The sequence below is a fragment of the Micromys minutus genome (assembly GCF_963924665.1).
Source record: "Micromys minutus genome assembly, chromosome: 5".
NCBI lineage: Eukaryota > Metazoa > Chordata > Mammalia > Rodentia > Muridae > Micromys > Micromys minutus.
Window position 1 is genome coordinate 88246858 of NC_137974.1, and position 20947 is coordinate 88267804.

At 45.3% G+C, this 20947-nt stretch overlaps 1 protein-coding gene across 14 annotated transcripts in view; it reads right to left on the reverse strand.

The window, feature by feature from the left end:
• The window catches only part of SVIL (supervillin), a 176504-nt gene that overhangs the window by 57119 nt on the left and 98438 nt on the right, over positions 1-20947 (reverse strand). For all 14 annotated transcript variants that reach the window (XM_080917090.1, XM_080917086.1, XM_080917088.1 and 11 more), the window contains 5 exons: positions 15610-15667; positions 13201-13292; positions 6956-7013; positions 6692-6843; positions 4320-4929 (listed from right to left, as the gene is read on the reverse strand). In XM_080917090.1, the coding sequence (XP_080773216.1) occupies positions 4320-4929; positions 6692-6843; positions 6956-6963 (770 nt within the window). In that variant the 5' untranslated portion in view covers positions 6964-7013; positions 13201-13292; positions 15610-15667. The remainder of the gene's footprint in view (positions 1-4319; positions 4930-6691; positions 6844-6955; positions 7014-13200; positions 13293-15609; positions 15668-20947) is intronic.

The window sequence follows — 20947 nt, forward strand, 5'->3', positions numbered from 1 at the left end:
CCCACGGTCCGTCCTGGTGCCCATAGAACATGGTAGCGGCTGCCCAGAGCTAATGGGAGTCAAGGCAGGATGAATGCCAGGGGCTACACTTTGCTGCAGACATCTCCACAGGTCATGGACAGATGAGCAGCAACAACAATCACGAGGGTCTGGAGACTGCTTCAGGACTCAAAGCTCTCATGAGGAGAGGAGCAGACAGTAAGGGAGGAATCTCTGTGTCTCTTCAGTCTCTGCTCTACCTTTCTAGGCCAGAATCTCTGAATAAGGCAACCAATGGGGCAGATAGATACAAGCTGGCTCTCAGATTGACGTGTGTGTGTGTGTGTGTGTGTGTGTGTGTGTGTGTGTGTGTGTGTGTGTGTGTGTGAGAGAGAGAGAGAGAGAGAGAGAGAGAGAGAGAGAGAGAGAGAGAGAGAGAGGGGCCACCAAATTCTTGCACTGAGGTAGCTAAGAGAGATATGGCCATAATCTCAGGACTGCAGAGGCAGAGATGGGTAGATTTCTGCAAGTTCTGCAGGACAGCCTGGTCTACATAGGGAGTTTCAGGCCAGTCAGGGCTACATAGTGTTTCAGTATCTCAGGGAAGGGGTATGATTTATTTGTGTACAGTTGCTCAAGACAAGCGATGATTGGGCCATAACCCACAAAAGGCAGTTCTTCTAAGGTTTCGGCTCTGTTCTCGGAGACACCGCTACTGTCTTAGAGAAGAAGAACTGGAGAGGGGCTGGAGTACAGTGAGGAAGCACCAACAAACAAGGCCTTTCTAGCACGAGTCTGCTCTCAGACAGAGTTTCAAATTGAGTCTCAGTCCCCTCCTTTTAGTCACATGACACATTGAGAATGGGGGACAGGTGATGCTCAGGCACACAGCAGCTGGGGTCCCCTGGGAGAGAGCTTCTATGGTCCACACAAGGAATAACAGTATTTCTCAATAAGGAAATAAAAGTTGCATGAAAGATTGAACAAGAGTTTGAGATTCAAGGATTCTGGTGGGAACAGGTGTCCATATATTTTAAAGGCTGAATAATCCTCAAAATCAGCAGACACCTTGATAATAATAGTGTTACTGGTTAAAAAGTATTGGCACCTTTGCTTCCACACTCACCCTTCCTGATTCCCAAGCAACAGTTCATCTCAGGAACAGCCTTCTGCCGATGATGCAGAACTTGTAGTTCCAAGGGATGGCTGGGCCTGACTCACAGCCCCCTATTTCCTTAGAACGTGTACTTTTCACTTTCTTCACAATAAAAGGTGCGTCAGTTCCTGGGCATGTGACAGGATGAGCTAAGCACCCTACAGCATCCATACCTCCATCTACCATGTCATTTACAAACCTTCTCCATCATTTTATGGAATACTAAGTAATTCCAAAGCAAGTGTATCACATTGGTAAATATTGCCCTAAAGCTGTTACTTCATTAGTAATAATACTTCAGGATATTCCTGAACAAGGAAGTGATATCCAAGTTGTCACATGGATATCAGAGATTAGATTCTTCATTTCCTTAGGTGGATACACTTTTTCTAAATAAGCATCTCTTGGGTTCTTCACTCTCTATGCAAAACATCTGGGAAGGGGTTAGCTGGTATGTCTGCTCAACAGGTAAAGGTGCTTGCCACCAAGCTTGCTGACCTACTTCTGATGGCCAGGCCCCAGATGGTGGAAGGAGAGAACAGACTCCTACAATTAAGTTGTCCTTTGATCATTACAGGCACAACACAGATCACACTGGAAATGCACATGTCTCATATGTAGATTTATGATTGGACAGGAGAGAGAGGCAGGGAAAGGTCGAGGATCAGAAGTGAAGGCAGGAGGTAGAGGAGATAGAGGTGGGAAGAATCAAGATGGAGCGCGAGAGGGGTGATCTGGCTCCAGGTGGCCGTAATTAGTGTTAGGTGGACATGAATATTTTAAGGGATTCTATATGTCTTTTATCTCATATAGAAGGACAGTTGGTATCTTTGTCTATTGGATGTAATCTTATTGTGTAGAGGGTTTGTGGCTTGAGAATGTAATATATAAAACAACCATGAAAAGCTATCGGGCTTTAGAGTCATGATTGTGTGGGCAGAGTGAACAGCCTGGGAAGGGAATCTCATGGAGAATGTAGCTTGTGGACCAAGTAACAGAGTCCGTGTGCATGTGGCTCTGCACTAGAGCAGCATCTGTGGAGTGAGACCTCAGGGACCGATAAAGGGATAAGCCATCCATTAAATATTTACAGCAACACTCATGTGCATGTGCAAAATAAATAAATAAAATATAGTAATAAAATCCAAATGAGGATGCTTCAATCCCACTTGGGAGGGAGAAGAAAGTAATCATGGTGGTCAGAGGGAGGGAGGGAACTGGGAGGGACAGGAGAGGAAGAGGGGGAAAGGAGGAACATGCAGGTATTGGCAGGGATGGGGTGGGGAGGGGGAATCAGGAATGAAGCCCTGAAGCAGAATGAATGGAAACAGGCAACCTCAGGAGGTGGGAGGTGGGGAACCCTCTAGAATGTACCAGAGACCTGGGAGGTGAGAGACTCTCAGGACTCAAAGGGAGGGACTTAGATGAAATGTCCAACAGTGGGGAAAGGGAACCTGCAGGAGAAAGACAGGGCACCAAGTGGAGAGATGGAGTTGCCATCTCACAGTCAAAAACTCTGACCCAGAATTGTTCCTGTCTGAAAGAACTGCAGGGACAAAAATGGAGAAGAGACTGAGGGAAGGGAGGTCCAGGGATCGGCCGAAATTGTGATCCATCTCAAGGGCAGGCTCTAAAGCCTGACACTATTACTGATACTATGGTGTACTTACAGACAGGAGCCTAGCATGGCTGCCCTCTGAGAGGCCCAACAAGCAGCTGACGGGGACAGATGTAGATACTTACACCCAACCAATGGACTGAAGTCAGGGACCCCTGTGGTTAAACTAGGGAAGAGCTGGAAGAAGCTGAGAAGGAGGGCCACTCCACAGGAAGACCAGCAGTCTCAACTAACCAGGACCTCTGAGATCTTTCAGACACTGAGCCACTAACCAGGCAGCAAACACCAGCTGATCCTGAGAACTGAGACCCCTTGCCGTGGGAGGCCTGGTGGGTGGTAGAGTGGAATGGGACATCCTCTTAGAGACCAGGGAGAAGGCATTGGATGAGGAACTGTTGGAGAGCAGACCGGGAGGGGATAACAACAGGACTTTAAAAATAGACTAAAGATAATAATAATACGTACAGAATTTTCTTTTACAGAAACAGCTAAATGACACAACATACCTTTTCTATGAAATGTGTGCTGCTAGGCAAGTCAAGTCGCTGCTCTGTTGAATGTGTGGAACTGGTTCTCTCTGTTTCTCAATGTCAAGTACTTGAGTCCCAACACCCAACAAAGGTCCTCAGAATATTTCCTTGGAACTTATATGATCTAATATTTCAGAGGCTGGCTTTAGCATCTGAGCCTGGTGACCCAGTACAGGATGACAGCCAGCCAGCCATGGGTCTTACAAAACTTCAGCACATAAAATGTTTGCCTCAGGTTCACTGCTGTCACACAAAAGTTTACCACTGTGTCCCAGTGAAACCAACAAAAAGATGCTACCAACATGTACTTGAAATGAATACAATAAGTATATATGTTCACATATATGTGAGTGTGTGTATACATATGTACATATATGTGCGTATCACGTGCAATTATTCTCCCAGAATAAATTTGCTTGACTCTAGGTTTTCAGTCTTTCTCACTTCATCCATAAAGCTGTTGCTTGTTTGAGTTGGAAGGGTGTTTAGGAATCTACCCAGACACCCAGCCTGACCTTTTGAGCCAGGTAAACTTAAGTAAACAGTGTTTCAACATGGAGAGCAATTTTTTTTCAACTTAAATTTAGAAACAAACACATTGTCTTCTGTCATATGACTTCTGGGATTCATTTTTGCCCTTTTCCCTTTCCCACACAGGAGTTGTTCCTGTGTTTGGCTGGTCCTTTGTTCCAGGGCTTTCTCTCAGTTGTGGCTCCTTAGTGTAGACATATTTATGTAGTAATGCCTTAGTACATATGTTTTATCAGTTAGACTCTGCCCCATAAACAGAGACACTCCTCTCCTGTTAGGTCAGAAACACAGCAAGAGTCCTGCATGAGGGGCTCTGTGTAAATGTCCCCATAACACCTGCTTAGTTGAAAAGAAGGTACTAACAGAGACAGGGAGAGTGGAGGGAGTAGGGACCACTTCTGGCTCTCACAGGATCTGTCTGGATACTATAGAAACTACAAAGTATCTGTAGGGAGGAGACCTAGGGACATCTGTGATCTCCAAGGAACAAATGTTCAATGCTTACCTGGCTCGGGCCTCTGTGGATGGTGGTGGGTCACCAGGGTGGCTCGGGGAGGCTGGCTGTTGCAGAGGTGAGCCGAGTATCTGCTTTGGAGACCTGGGAACTTCAGGGAAGGAGGTACCTCGCTCAGAATAGAAGGCAGAAGAACCATCTTCTCCTAGTGGGGGCTCTTGGATTGTTCGCTGGTTCTCCACATTGAGCAGGAGCTCCTGGTCAGACATGTTGCTTCCTAGAGGGGCACAGTCCTGGGACACCACCAAGCTGGTCCTGACCCCTGGATCCGTCCTGGAGTGCCGGGAACTGACATCCTTGCTCTGTTCTTCTTGCTTGTCACTTTTTCCTCGTCTCTCAGTGACATCCGGGTCCTTCCTAGACTTGGCATATCGAGACAAGTATTCGGAATCGGCTTCAGGGTCTAGGGTTAGCCCGTACTTTTCCGCCAGCTGCCGCCTCCTCTCTGCTTTGTATCTTGCGATCCTTTCAGCTTTAGACTCCAGACTGTGGGTATCCATGGAGCCCGAACTATGGATGCTCGAGGTTTCTGTGCAGTATTTAGAAGGAGTTTGCTTTTCTAGGGAGGACCCAGGAGCATCTTCCTCTTCATTGGATCGTCCTGCAAGAAGACCACAGCATAAAACATAAGAGGCCAAGCAGTCGTGTGCACCAACACAGAGCCCACCGCACTGCCTGCCACTTGCAAAGGGGCCAGCCTGAAGGCCCCATCTCACTAGGCTGGCATCTGCCCCACACACTCCCAGGGGTCTCTGCTCCGCATCTATACCCCTTTATTTTTATGTTTTGATTTTGAGTTTGCTATTTCACATGAGGCCACAGGCTAAGTTCAGATTCTTCTAGAAAAAAGAGAAGGCACCGGAACTTCTGTGATTCAAAGAGATGGGCTGTGGTTTCACAGTACTCAACATGACAACTGTTCTCACAGATGTGGCCTTGCCCAGTCTCCCACCCATATGCACACGCATCAAAAATGCTTAATTATTTGAGAACATTTGAGACCCTTCAGTCACTTGCTAGGCTGTGAAATCAGTTTCTACTTTGTCCTGGGAAATACTGGCTTGTTCTTCATTTGGAGAGCTCTTCAGCTGTTTCTTTTAAGTCCACCTGAATGAAATACACATGCCAATGTCTACAAGTTTCCAACAACTTCTTTTGAATTACAACCAGAATTTACTTCTGAGGTTGGAATAAAATGGAAAGAAGAATCCAGCCTTTCCTCATCTCCGGACAGCTCGATTCCTAGTGTACATAATGCTTTCTTGGTCGTGCATGCATATGGCTGAAGCAAGAGGACGGTGAGTTTACGCCAGCTTGGGCTGCATAACTTATGCCTAAAAGGCAAGCCTTAATTTGCTCACGATATCTGATGGTTACATTATGTGTTCTCCAGATGACCGCATTACGATCAAAGGGGTTTGTTTCTGGTAGTTGTATCTATTCTCAGCTCATCCTGTAGTTCTTTATCAAAAGTCACAAGTGCCAGCAAACTGTAGCATCGAGCTATAAGGTCATACGCCCCCTCTGATGGGGAGACAGGTAAACAATGACTCACAGAAGCACCTCAGAGCCTGAGCCTGGGACAGAGCTGGAAGATCAGTCCTGAGCGAGTATACTGTTGCCTCCGAAGTCAGGTCGGGTAGCCAATGCCCATGACTAGGCGTGCCCAAGGAAAAGCCAAGTCACGTACAGCATGTTGAAAATCAACGTGCAGTGCATTTACACACGTGAAAATGGGACTCTTTTGCATGAATCCTGAGAGTAATGACAGAAATCACACGTGGCCAGCCTTGCTTTTAACTTCTGCTTGGAGAAGCCATCCCTCAGTTGGGCATCTGGACAGTTGGTGTAACCAAAGGACATAACAGAACCCTTTCTTTACAGGTAGACATTTACCAACCGTCTTTGACAGGAATGAGTGTGGAGAGATGGTTTTCCGTCTAGAGGGCTCTGACGGCCAGAATACTTAAGAACTGTATATACACACAATTCAGTTGTTGGATGGGGTGGTTAATATTCCTCACCGATGTGAGTGGATTTAGAGACATTTCCAGAAAGAATTAACTGAGAAGGGAACATCTACCCTGGTGTAAGCGGTACTACCCAAGGGGTTGGGATCCCAGACTGAATAAAAGAGTGGAAAAGAAGAAAGCCAGGGGAGAAGCAACAGCATCTGTCCTAACTCCCGACTGTGGGTGACCAGCTTCCTCTCCCTCCCCACCACAACGCCATGCCATCCGTGCCAGGAGGGACTGTGTCCCCCAAACTGTGAGTCAAGATCAGCTTTTCCTTCCATTAGCTGCTTGGGTTGGTATTTTAAAATGGGTATGAGGTCCCACTTCCCAGCATGGCCGGGTACTCACCTGTATGAGGGCTCGCAGGGTCTGTGGCACGCATGTACCTGGGAGTGTCCTCTTCCAGCAGCCGATGGGTCACTAGCCCTGTGCAGCTCTGCAGCAGGATGGGCTGGGGGTCATTTTCTATTCCTTCTAAGCGTCTAGCAATTCTTTCTTTTCTGCACAGCAGAGCAGAGAAAAGCACAGTGAGGGTGCAAACCGAAGCCAGGGACTCCACGCTGCCGCGGTACATACCTCTACCTACCAGTGACACACCACAATATACTGTACCTTTTCATTTCTAAAAAGTCTTTCTTCTTTGGTTCGAAGATTTTTCTTAATTCTGCAACTACAATGGAGCAGAAAAAGAACAAAATGTGGTGTTTAGTGGTTAGGTGAGCGTTCCTTTCTATTTATTCCTGCAATGCACCAGGCAGGACTCAAATGCTGGTTCTCAGATCCCTCGTTTTTTTTAAGGTAGGAAGGGAGACAATCAACAAGTAATGTGTGCATGAAGCACCCACCCCAACCCCACCTTGCTAACAAGTAAACTCAGATAAGCTAAAACCTGAAAGGCTTATTTTTATTTGCAAGACCTCTTTAGTAAGCTGGTTTTTAATGTTTGTTTTTCTTGTGAACATCTATTTTAAATCTGTTTGTCATGTTTACTGATGCATCAAAGCTTTTAGCTTGGAAAGCATTTACAAAGCATATGCCGGGAACTCCCTAGGGCCATCTGTAGGCTTCTGGCTTGCACACACAGCCCCTCCTACGTCAGCCTGTCATTTATTCTGTAAGCATTGGTCAGTACATAACTCTTTCTCTTTAACTACAGTGGAGAACAAGTCCCGAGCCTCAGCAAAGGCTTCCCTGGAAGGAAGTGGTAACATTTGCTTCCACACTATAACCTAGGAGGATGATGTGATTCTTCTAGAATCCCTAAGAACCAAGAAAAGTGCTTTGGTGTGCTTGAGGGTTCTAGCAGGATGCTGACTACAGGGCAGACCCAGATGACAAAGAAATAGCTTCTTTGTAGAGATGACCAGAGTTGGCAGAGAATGGCCTTTAACTGGTTCCTGTCTTCACTAAGGTCCTCAAAAGTACCTAAAGGCAGGGAGTTAGCAGAAGAAGAAGGAGGGGCTATCAGGTCACAAGCAGAACTATCAGGGCAGGGGAGGAGCTATGAGGACAGGGAAGAGGCTATCAGGACAGGGAAGGAGCTATCAGGGCAGGGAAGAGGCTATCAGGACAGGGGAGGAGCTATCAGGACAGGGGAGGAGCTATCAGGACAGGGGAGGAGCTCTCAGGGGGAGGGTAGCAGGTAAGGAGAGAAAAAGCAAGAGTTTTGAGTTAACATTTTGATAGGCTGATTAATAGAAATGTAATGAAGGAGCAATTAAGATATGCATTTAATTAATTTGTAACTACTGTTGCTCTGCTAGGGACTAAACTTATAGCTTCCTGCATGCTGGTCAAATTCTCTGTCACTGAGCTAATACTCCTGGCTTAAAGTGGCCATTCAATTTTTGTTGTTGCTTTTAAAGTGGCCATTTTAACAAGTCAAAACTGCATATAGATAAATGTGATTTTCATAATGGCCTTTGTGCTCAGAGACTAAAGCATGCCTAGTGGTTTTTTTTTTTTTTTTTTTTTTTTTTTTTCATTTTTATTTTTTTTAAAGAAAAGGCTGGTCCTCTTTTGTTTTTATTATTTATTTTTATTTATTTTATGTGTCTTGAGTACATTATCACTGTCTTCAGACAGACCAGAAGAGGGTGCCAGATCCCATTACAGATGGTTGTGAGCCACTGTGTGGTTGCTGGGATTTGAACTCAAAACCTCTGGAAGAGCAGTCAGTGCTCTAACCACTGAGCCATCTCTCCAGCCCTAGTTCTTATTTTTAAGTGGCATCTGCCTTAACACTTTTGTTGACGGGAATAGAGATACAGCTTAGCAGTCAAGGGCACTGGCTGCTCTGGCAGAGGACTCAGGTTCTATTCCCAGCACCCACATGGAGGCACACAACCTTCAATAACTCCAGCTTCTGGAGCTCTGATACACTCTGACCTCTGCAGGTATGAGGCACACACACAGCACATATGCAGAATAAAAACCACTCATGGCACACATGAAATAAAAACTAGACTCATACATCGGGCACAGACATTCATGTGGGAAAATAAAATTCTCTCCTAACCCTAAGGCTTTAAGTTCTTTAAACAGTTTTCGTGTGATTTCAGATGTAGAAGTCTCTGAGGCACGCTTCGTGACCTGCTAACAAGAGATGGTTTCAGTTTAGCCCTTTTCCCTTTTTGGGTACTTTTAGCAGGCTCTCAAGCCGTTTAATAATAAGCTGCGGCTTCTTTATCCTAAGAGCCGTCACCTTGCATTGCTTACAGGCTTGCTATTAAAATGTTCCCTAAAGTTAGAGTCAATATCTGCAATGCAAGCGACAGAACGTTCTGCCATCACCGAAGTTCCTACATTGTGGGGCCGCATGTCGTAGTCAACATATAGTGCAGATCTTAGCAGCATAGGTGGTCTAATTTCCATAGCAGGAAATCTATTTGTTTTCCATTTTCCAGCTGCTGCCATGGTCCTTCTGCCATTTCTGGCAAGAGTTCGTGGGTGAGTTTTCAAGTAAGCCCTTCAAGAGAACCAGAGAGCAGGGCTCTCACATTCACGCCTCCATGTGTCAAACACTCCTCGTCAGATGATCATTAACACCAGTGTTTAGGATAATTAGGTCTGTCAAGTGCTTTTCATGGGAAATAAGCTTCTGAGAAAGTAAGTAAAGTCAGTACTGAACCTAGTCTTCCAACTCAAGTATAAAAGGAGCTCGGATTAGAACATCCATCAGGGTGGGGTACTGACAGAACCTCACTCCTCCCTGACATCTGGAAAGACCAGAGATGACTGTTCAGAGATACTGGTTTGACTTTCACTGGGGTCAATACAAAGACAGCCAAGGAGTAACTCCCAAAGGGAATCACGGGGAAAAATGACTCCTCGAGGGTGTGAGGCTCCTTTTGGAAGGAGGAAAACACCTTAATAGTGACTGTAGTAATGGAGCAATAATCTGGTGAATGTGTCAGGAGTCAGTGAAGCATATTCTTTATGTGGGTGAACTTTATGTGGGTGAACTTGTGTGATGACGTGCACTATATGTTAGAGACAGCAATGTACTTCTATATAATTCTAAAATGAGAAATCTATTTAATATTATAATATAAATCAAAGACATTTAAAAAATATATTACATTTATTTATTTATTTCTGTGTGTGTGTGATGTGTTTGTAAGTTCATGTGTGCCATGACTGTGTAGAAGGTCAGTTCTCTCTTTCCACCGTGTAGGTTCTGGGTCACCAGGCTTGGTGGCAGTGGCCTAAGCATCTCAATGGCCCCTTTATAGCAAATATTTTTATTCCCTTCTCTTGTTGATCCATGTTACGGTGAGTCCAAGAGCGAGAAAAAAAGAACCATCTGAGTGCTCAGCTTCATAGAAACCGCTTACTAGTGACTGAAGACATGTGACTGTCGCTGAAAGGAAATGGTTCGGAGACACAGCTATCTGGTAGCACTTATCTGGGGCCCACAGCACAACCCAGCAGCAAGTGACACGGAAACAAAGCCCATTTGTCAACATCATACTGTGAAGAGCAGACAGACAGGATGCTGACAGACTCTCTGAGAGTAGTCTTTCCTCACACACCTGACCAAAGCCAAGGACATCAAAAATAAGCTGTAAAGAAGCGTGGGGCCCATGGTGGGGCTTGGCAAGATATTTGGGGTGCTGTAGAGTGCTAAAGCCTTGTGAGTTTTGAAACATGAATCTGGTTAGTAAGTACAATTGCCATGCTGATTTGGAAAAACTGTACTTATTTTTCATAACCAACTATACATTTTGGAATTAAACTGGTCAATGCGCTTCTGCGTTTCTCTTTCGTTATGGTTGAAATTACAGTATGATTGTTTAGGAACCAGCAGCACATCCTGTCTCCTGACCACATGCTGCTCACTGTAGTGGTTATCTAGAGGAACTGGGGCAGAGAAGACAGAAGGAGGCTTCCACTGGGGGTGTGGTGGAAGGGATGACCTCGCCAACACAGATCTGTGCCAGACTGTTGTCAGCTACAGTGGATCCAAACTGTTCCCTTTGACACTTAGTTTTGGTCATAATCCTAGAAGCCAAACACAGCTTTGTCTTGGATGCAACTGGGTGTCTGTGTCCCCAACAGTCACTCCCAACAGCTTGACGAAGCTTTTCATCACATGCCCAACAACACAGACATTGGGCACAAACCCATTAGAGCATAGTCCTGCCCCCGCCACCCGACACAGCTAACAACCCCGCTTCCTGAACACTCAAGATGAGCAGGCCATTTCCTCCCCTGACAGACAGCCTTCTTTCTACAGTGTCCAACTTCTGAACTCGGCTGTGTGCTCAAAGTACCAGCCCAGTTATCATACAGCTCTTGGTGTGGTATACTGACCATCTCTCGAGGTGCCTAGCCAAGAAATTAAATAACGTTTACTCCATACTGGGGAATGCTGTGATCTAGTCTTTGGTCCTGTGACATCTTATCTACAGCCTTTAATTCTGCACACTATCCCTCTGGTGCAGCGTGTGGTAAAGTGTGCATTTCTCCTGACAGCTACATACACACAGAAAGCCTGAAGCATGCCCTGTTTAGGTTTGCCTCGAAGTCCAATCCCTGGAGCCTTTTCTAGGGCCCATCCTCAGGAGACTGTCTGGGCAGATCATCTGTTTAGCTCCTTGGGATACATTCCAGGTTGTCCATGTGTGCCTTTGAAACTGGATTTGGTTTCTATTAAAAGAAATGTCTTCTGGTCTAATTTCTTCTAAGCTTCCCCTCTCCTGAGCAGAGACAAAATGAAAAAAAAAATAAAACAAACCAACAACCCTGTCCTTCCCTCAACCTGCTTCTTCTAAAGGAAGAGCTTCATGGCTCTGCTGAGATGCAGACATTTTGGATCCAAGCGCTCATTCCTCATGCTACTATTAATATTGGGGAAATGATGGCCCGGCCATATTCACATCCTGTTGGAGGCAGAAGCAAAGGGAGTCTGTTCTGATTACATGCAGGTGGTCGCCTGCTGCACGTGCTCCTGTTGCCGGTGGAATGGGCGTCTCAGAAAAGATGACTGTTGAGCTGCTCAGACGGCTTACTGGGTGACAGTTCAGTCCCCAGGACCCACATATAAAAGCAAAGAATTAGCTCACACACATAGAGTTGCTCTCTGGAAGGTACACACTGGTAAGCAGGAACACAAACAAATGATGGAAAAATATTTTTAACATTCAAAAGACGACTGTGATACTGTGTCCGCCAGCTCTCTGTTGTCTACGAGAAAGCCGGACCTGTGATGTGCTCAGTCATAGTACTTGGGAGGCAAAGGCAGGTGGATCTTTGTGAGTTCAAGGGCAGTCAGGGCTACACAGTGAATCCTGTTGAGAGAGTGAAGGGAAGGGGGAAAGGGAGAAAGAGAGACAGAGACAGACAGACACACACAGAGACAGGAACAGAGACAGAGAGAGACAGAGAGAGAGACAGGAACAGAGACAGAGAGAGACAGAGAGAGAGACAGGGACAGAGACAGAGAGAGGCTGAGCTACTGAGCATAAATCCCCTGTATTGGGAGGAAGCAGAGAGGTAAAAGAAGCAGCCCTAGGATGGGTGGGGCAGAGGGAGAATAGGAGCCTAGAGAGCAGCTACCTACAGGGAAAGGTAATTTGAATTTTTCTTTAAAAATTATTTTAATTTTATTTCATATAATACAATTTGATCATGGCTTTACTTCCCCCAACCCTTCCCAGACCCCCCCTTCCCTATGTACCACCTTTATGTCCTTTCTCCTTTTTTTAAACATGAATGTTTTGCCTGTATACACGTATGTCTACTATGTTGATGCCTGGTGCCCGCAGGGGTCAGAAGAGGGTGCCAGATCTTCAGAAACTGGAGTTACAGATGTTTGTGAGTCACCACATGGGTTCTGGGAACCAGTCCCATGCTCTCTGCAGAACAAGTGCTCTCTCAACCACTGCCAAGCCATCGAGCCATCTCTCTAGATCCCTAAATGATTTCATTTCTTGAGGCAGAGTTTTATGTTTCCCTTCCTGGCACACCTCACAAACCCTGGGATTCTAGGCTTGAGCCACCAAGCCTGGTTCACGTGACACTGTGGGTGAAGCCATGTGACCTACACACTAGGCAAAGCAGTCTATCAACTGAGCTACATCCCCTGGCCCCTTAGGATGTACCCTTAGGATGGTTAAAGACAAAAGAAAGAGCATGGATTCTGTTCTCTGTCTCCCTCCTTCCCTCCCTCCCTCTGTCTCTCTGTCTCCTTCCTTCAGCCTCCAGCCACAGCTGGATGGAAGAATGACAGAGAAGGTGCAAAATTCAGGAAAGGCCCCTAAACTGAATCTAGTGATTGGAGAGGGACGGAAGAGACTCGGGGAGACCACAGACAAAGGTGTCAGGGAGGAGGGTGCTCATGGAGGGGCTCTTACCTTTAGGGAGAGCAGCTAAGCACTTGGCATCAAGGCCTCTCCTGTGGTTGGCAGGTTCTTCTTTATTGTCAAAAGAAAACTCTTTCTGAAAGCTAAAAGTTATCCCATTAATGCTGTATTAAATCAAGACAGAGACTGAATACTAAGCGAAAAACACTGGGCAGGAAAAAAAAAAAACAGGCCGCCATCCCACGTAAGGACCTGTTTTGTACTGGTGACTTTTAAAATTTATTTACATTTCTCTTAATATGATCACCTGTGATGTGTGTTCGACTATGTAACTGCGCCAGCATGAGCAGCAGCTTTGTGTGTGTGGTGGAGAAAACACCAGTAAAGCTGTGAATTGTCTTTCTTTAATTCAGACAGGAAACAGCCTCTTGATCCCCGAACAGCCTAGCATGCTAGGCTCAACCACCCGACCTTCAGTCTCTTCCTCAGAAGGCCAGCAACTTTTTGAAGCAGTCTGGATGCTTTTTCTGGTGTTAAATTTTTTTTGGTATCACACGAGCCTTGAAGCCACCAAACAGTGGCATGGGCAACGGGGAAGGAAATTCGCAGGAAGCCTTACCATGAATACAAGAGAGTAAAAAGAGAAACTTAATAGAGAATGGGGCTCGTCCTGTCACATGTACGAACCCTGTTATCTCCTCTAGACTCCAGATATGCACAATTGGAAGTACCTAAATGCACGGTGGCTGGCCTGTCTGCCTCACAGTTGTTACTGTGCTCTGAATATTTCCACCAGGACTGGCTTCTTGCTAACCACCACAAAGTAAATTAGAAGAAAGGGAAAGTAAACCCCCTTTGCCTTGTGAAGTGGGCTTTCTCTGCTCCTGCATGTCTTGTGTGTACACCGACTCCGTGCCAACGATATCTTTTACACTTGGTGCCCTGCCAGGTAGGCCACTATGGTCAGGTCACACGAAATCATAGCCCAAGCTTCTCAAGTCTGGTGTCCCAATTCAGCCAAGGTCACAAAAGCGTTTGGCTTCCAATTTACACTCTTATCCTTGAATAAGTAATATCTCCCTCTCTCCTTGTCCTTATCTTTCCTTTCCTCATTTATTAGCTTTATTGCAGTTAAGAGAATTTGCTAAAGAAAGGTTAGGGAATGAGCTCAAGGTGCCATTAATGACAGGCCATAGACATGAACCACAGGGGAGCCAAATAATACATTTGTGCTTTTGTTAGCTGCTATCTAATTCACTTTATACTTAGATGTGCATGGAATATACCAGAGACTTTCCTGCAAGATATGCTTCTAAGATCCACTCTCCAATTTCAAATGCAGAGTCGGATAACTCGTTACTATAATGTGAAGAAACCAAGTCCTTGGTAGTCAAGTGCCAGAGTCACAATCCATTAGGGACAAGAGCATCTGAAGGGATGGGAGGATGGCCCAGGGGTCGGCCCTCCTAGCACACTGATGTATAGGTCGAGACCCATCCCCAGGTGCATCTGCACCTAGGACTGTCTTACTGTGTGGGGCACTGGCCTGCGGCAGAGGGCCCTAGGCAGCTGCCTGGTGTGTCACATTATTTCACTTTTGCATTGTCTGACATCAGCAATGTGCAACAGGGTCTGCCAGCAGGTAAATTAGATTAGGCCCCAAGGGGAAGAAAGCTGCAGGTGCAGTTGAAAGAGAGGTGGTTAGACTAGACAAGAACTCACAAGGACCGTGAGCGATGCACAGGCAGGAAGGAAGAAAGGAAGATGGATATGGGGGGGCTGGTTACAGGATGGGGGCAAGACTAAGCTCAAAAAAAAAAAAAAAAAAAAAAAAAAAATTAAAATCTCCCTAGAGGCAGAAACAGAGGAGTAGCACCTGCTAAGATGGTAATCAGTTACAAATGTCACGAGCACACGCTCTATTTCCCAACGGGTTCCCAGAAACAGTGCAGAGCACAGAAGAAATACTGCTAAGTCAGCCTCCCCACCCCCGGCCCCCATGCACATGTGCACACACACACACACACACACACACACACACACACACAGGCACAAATTTCGAAACTGAACCTGATACTTTGTACAGGCTATGTAGGAACTGTACCATTGCCACCAGCTCATATCAGTTCCCATGTGTGTATGTGTGTGTGTGTGTGTGTGTGTGTGTGTGTGTGCGTGTACACATACACACATATGCATGCATGTATTATATGTGTATGGATGTATATATAACTAAAGAATACCCTGAGGAAAAGCATACTGCCAAACAAACTCAGTGGGACAGAATCTAAGAGCTGGAGAGGCATTGCATACAGTTCACAGGAAGGCATTTGCCTAGCATGTGTGAGGCCCCGAGTTCTATTCCCAGTCTGCAGAAGGAAAGAAGAGATTTAAGGGATCATCTTAAAAGCCACCACACGTCTCCAAAGTGTAAGAGTCCTTGAACACAGACCGCGTTACCTTGCAGCTTTTCTTTGATGTGGGAATCCCAGGAATCCTAAGTTCTTCTTGTTGAAATCTAAGGGAAAAGAAATAACATAAGCCTAAGACATTCCAATGGGGGAAAAGGACATTATTAACCAAATAACAAAACTGACAAGTTCTGGGAAACTCCATGTGGAAATCTCACACACCAAGCTCTGGTTTGCTTTTCTCTCTTCTCAAGAGGCCACGACACAGCTCATGGGTTAAACAAATATCCAACATCCTTCCAAGTAATTTCTATTGTTATGGCAAAAAGAATAATTTGAAATGATTAAGTACCAAGTAACAGCTATATATGGGGGGGGGGTAATTAATCAAGTTGGGTAAAGATAACCAGAGACAATGATGTCGTCTCTGCCTGGGAGATTTGCGATTCCTGTAGAGAAGGTGAGGAGGTAGGAGGGGGAGAGCAAGGGGTACCTCTACTGTGTCTCTTCTAGACAACAACATGTGTGCATGGTATGTGGGTATGCTTGTGCCAAGGTACTAGTGCGGAGGTCACAGGGCTGCCTGCAGGAGTCAGTTCCCTCTTTTTACCGTATGTGTCAGTGGAATTGAACTTGAGTCATTGAACTTGGCAGCAAGTACTGCCTGCTGAGCCACACCGCTGGGCAGACTCACTTATTTTGAAGATAGGATATATGATGTAAAGACAGCTGGTAACAATTCCATACAGGAAAGTCACACATCCAGGGTAAATGTGTTAATGAAAACCAGGCAGAGACAGGATTTATAACAGGTCTCACAGCCAGCAATCAGCTTTGCAGCTTTAGACACAGTGACCAAACACAAGCAGATTCGGGACAGAGACGCCTTCCCCCAAGGAAGTGCCTTTATGGTTTACTAGTTAGAGTCAGAGCCCAAGGGGGGAAATGCACAGGCTATACCAGATGCCAACATTTCTTTATCCATCAAAACATATCTCATGTCCTAAAAACTCCAAATTATGGACAACAGGGAGACATTGGAAATGGAGTGTATAAAGTTAGACATTCAGGCTTTTTTTTTTTTTTTTATTCCAAGCACACAAGCATCTTGTCAGAACAATCTGAAGAAAGGCAATTATGATCAAAGGGTGATCAGATGATATAAAAGGAAGTGCCTGAATTGTTCTAGTCCAGTCCCAACAGAGTACTTGTGCAGTAAAATATTCTGGGTTGATAATGGCAGACTCTAATAGGCATTTAAATACCCACAGCACCTCACTTTTGTTCTGACAGGAACCAACTATGTAAAAGCACTCAAGGACGCAGATAAATGCCGTCTCTCTCTGGGCTGTTAAGGAAGCCATGGAAGAGACAGTGTTCTCTCCAAACTGTCTCACATGAAGAGTACAAAAAGAGAGAGAGAAGCTCACCCACCACTGTTTGCTGGAAATAAGCTCATACGTAAGACATGTAGTAGTTTCAGAAAATATTTTAGGTACAAACCTGGCAAATCTGAAATTTAATCCAAAAGTTTAGAATCTAATTAGCAATGTTTGCTGTATGAAAGCTTTTGTGACTTAGCCAACAGAAAGATAAAAAGACATTTTCAGCAATTACACGCTATAGTTAGGAACTGTGATAGTTAAAGCATCCTTTCAGACAGCTGCCGGACAAAGCAGATGCTGAGAATACTGAATTCCACAGTAGATATCAGAAAATGGATACAGAAATGAAATACACGTTCCATATCCTCCCGTCTTACCTTGTTTCTCAGAAAATCTGAAGGCTCCCAGGTAGCTGGAAAGCCCTGGGCTTCTGAACATGGCTGTACACAGGCTGCAAACCAGCCTGATTTGACAGCTAATTCCCAACCAGCCTGAGCCCGGCTAAGCAAAACTGGGTTGCAAATTTCCAGAGTGCAGGGCTAGTATGAGCAACCAGGCACTCATGCCTTTGAGCTCACAGTGAACACAAAGCAAAAAGGCTGCAACAAATCAAACCCCTTCATGGCATTACAAGCAGAAATTAGAGCTGGAGATGCTGCTGCAGACAGAGCTGCAGTGAGGGGCATTTCAGATTATGCCACAGCCAGACCACAGTATCAGAGAATGCTTTGTCCAATAGGACAAGGCTGAGACCTAATGATCATGCAGAGAACAACTCTCCCACTTTCCCTAAAAACAAATAGCCCCAAGGAAGCAAAACACCGCAGATGTGTTGGGGTGCGGTAAGGTGCCTAAGTGTTCCCAGGCTGCCCCACGCTTGGCTTTGGCTGAGCTAAATAAAATATTTCACTTAACCGGGAGCCAAAAATTCATACTTAAGAGTTAAGGTTTATAAGCAACATATGAGCAAAACTGTGGAAAAGAAAAGGCAGATATTACCAGGAGAGTCAAACATTTTAATTTGAGACAGAAGCCATTAGGCCTTAGCTTTAAGCCACTGCCTGCCCTGTTCCAAATGCAGCTTGTTACTGGTGGGCTCAAACCTAGACGTTGAACAGTTGGTAGAAATGGAGCCGTGGCATCAATTGGGAGGTAGGTCAAGGTCATTATTGTCAAAACCCTATACAGTGGCAGGGACCCTGAATTTGTCTGCCTTTGAATCTTTGGTCCTGAACATTGATTTGTTATCTAAGTGGCACACAGTAGGCCAACAGTAAATATTTGCAAAATGACCATATGAAATAATAGGATAGTGTTTTCTGGAAGTTAAAAAGATACTTTAGAGCCTACCATCAAACCAGATCAGCTTAGATACCAATACACTCCTGCTGAACATGAAGAACCAGTGATGGATGAATGGATGAAAGGATGGACAGATGAGTGTGCTACTCTTTGAAAATTAAAATGAACTCTCTATTCTCATGTATAGGAACACTTGGCTGCTAATCGGTGGCACTGTTTGGAGAGGTTATAGAATGCTTAAGGAAGGAGGCGTGGCTAGCAGAGTCCATGAGATGTGAGGAGCCTCAGATACACAACCCACAGCAATGGATCCCACTGTGCTTCCCTAACAAGATGAACTGTGTGCTCTTAAGCTGTAATCCAATATAAACCCTTTCTCCTTTAAGTTGCTTCTGCCAGGAATGTTACCATAGCAACAGGAGAAACTAATGTACTAAAGTAGACAGTGTGTACTACTGTAGAACACCAATAATCAGGGGCCTTGCGATGTTTTCTCTACCTGCTCAGATATTTCTTGTAAGACTAGAAATGTAGTTGATAAGGTTGTTAAAAATAAAAGTTTAGAAAATAAAGCTCATGGGGAACTGTGTAAGTGATGTGGATGCAGCAGACTGTGGGAGAAATTGATAGCACATGAACTCTGCAGAGTGTAGAAAGTGATGCCTGGGACCAAAAACTGGAAGATCTACTAGAATTGTTGGCCTCACCTATTAGCCCCTACCCAAAGCAGACAGATTCTTAGGAGGAAGAAAAGGAGGGAGGAAGGGAAGGAGGGAGGGAGGGAGAAGGAAGAAAGGAAGGAAGAAGTAAGGCAGGAAGAAAGGAAGGAAGAAGTAAGGAAGAAAGAAGGAAGAAAAGAGGGAGGAAGGAGGGAGGAAGGAAAGAGGAAAAAAGGAAGAAAAGAGGAAGGAAGGAAGGAGGAAGGAAGGAAGGAAGAAGGAAGGAGGAAGGAAGGAAGGAAGAAGGAAGGAAGGAAGGAAGGAGGAAGAAAGGAAGGAAGGAGGAAGCAAGGATGAAGGAAGGTGGGAGGAAGGAATAAGAGAGGAAAGAGGAAGAAAGGAGGGAGGAAGGAAGGAGAAAAGAAGAAAGAAAGGAGGGAGGAAGGAAGGAAGGAGAAAGGAAGGAGGGAGGAAGGAAGGAAGGAGGACGGAAGAAAGAAAAAACCCTAGCTCTTTATGAAACAATGGACATAAATTTTAATCTACTACTAATTATTCTATCTGTAGGAAACCAACTGAGATCAAAGAAACCTACATTTTCTGTCACTAGAAGCATCCACTAGTAACTGGGGAGATGGGGTATACTTGCTGTGGGGAGACAGGAAGGATTCTTGCTGTGACGTATGACAAAGGACAGCTCAGCACATTACTGTAGCTCTGACTAAGGGTCCCTTGTAATTCAAGAAACAGCTGTCCCTGTAGAGGCCTTTCATGGAGGAGAAATGGAAGCAAGTCCAACCAGGAAGGAGAGTAGCCACTACCAACAGGAAGTACCATGGACAGCTCATGGGGGCATTATGTACCAAATAATCCCCCCAATCACCTGTTCATTTATATAATATAATCCAGAAAGGGGCCTTGTGAGGGGAGTGTTAACAGGCATGGTCTTCTGAGGGTCTCTTGTGGGATATTATAGATGCTTTGGTTCAAAATGGCAGTGGTTATGTCTAATGCAGAGGAAGATGAACACACACACACACACACACACACACACACACACACACACACACACATTTCAATAGAAAGCATCCACAAGGAACTGGGGAGATGGGTAAAAATACTTGTGATTATATAACAGATACAATAAACACCCATGAATGGACTACATTAAAAATGTTCTTCCTTCATTTTACTTTCTTCTTCCCTTCCTCCCTGATTTCTTTCCTCCCTTCCAAGACAGGGTGTCAAGAATCTCAGTCCAGCCTCAGGGTCACTCCGTAGCCCAAGGCTGGAACTGAACTCCTAAGCCTTCTTCCACTTCTTGAATGCTGAGATTACAGGCAAGTATCACATGCCGAGTTTATGCAATGCTAGGGGTTGAACCCAAGGCTTCATGCATGCTAGGAAAGCATACTAGCCCTGAAAACATATTGCTAAGGGCCAAATTCTCTGGAAAGCCCAAAGAACGGAGGGGCTGGCAGTGAGATCAGAATTGGGTGAGAATGTTTGTGGCCTCCCTCTCAGCCTCAAGTGCATCCCTGACCTCACATGGTGACTGTACATTAACTACGGAGATCTGGCACTCGTGCAACAGCCTTGTGATGCCACCTCGCTCCTCCTAATGAAGACAAAGGCACTTTCAGCTGTCCGGGAAACTGAGCTGAATGGACTACACAGAACAGTGTGGAGCTGCTGTCCAGAGACACACTACTGTGAGCTGGCAACCATTTCAAAAGTCAAGATGTGCTGCAGAAAACGATTTTACCTAAAGCTAACACATGCTTCCAAAAATGATGGCTGGCTTGCAATTCCAAGGCTGAAGACAGCATTTTATGGCCTCACAAAGGAGTATGTTGTAGGCCAGAACAATGAGAAATGCTATTCCCCTGTTTTTTGGTGGATTTTATTTATGTGCTTAATAGGACTCTCGAGGGAGTGCCAGCAGTGGGGGCCCATTTAGGCTCCTCACTTCCCTGCTATCTATCACATTTGTGTTCTTCGTACATTCCAAATTCTAGTCCAATTTCTCCACTGTGTGCTT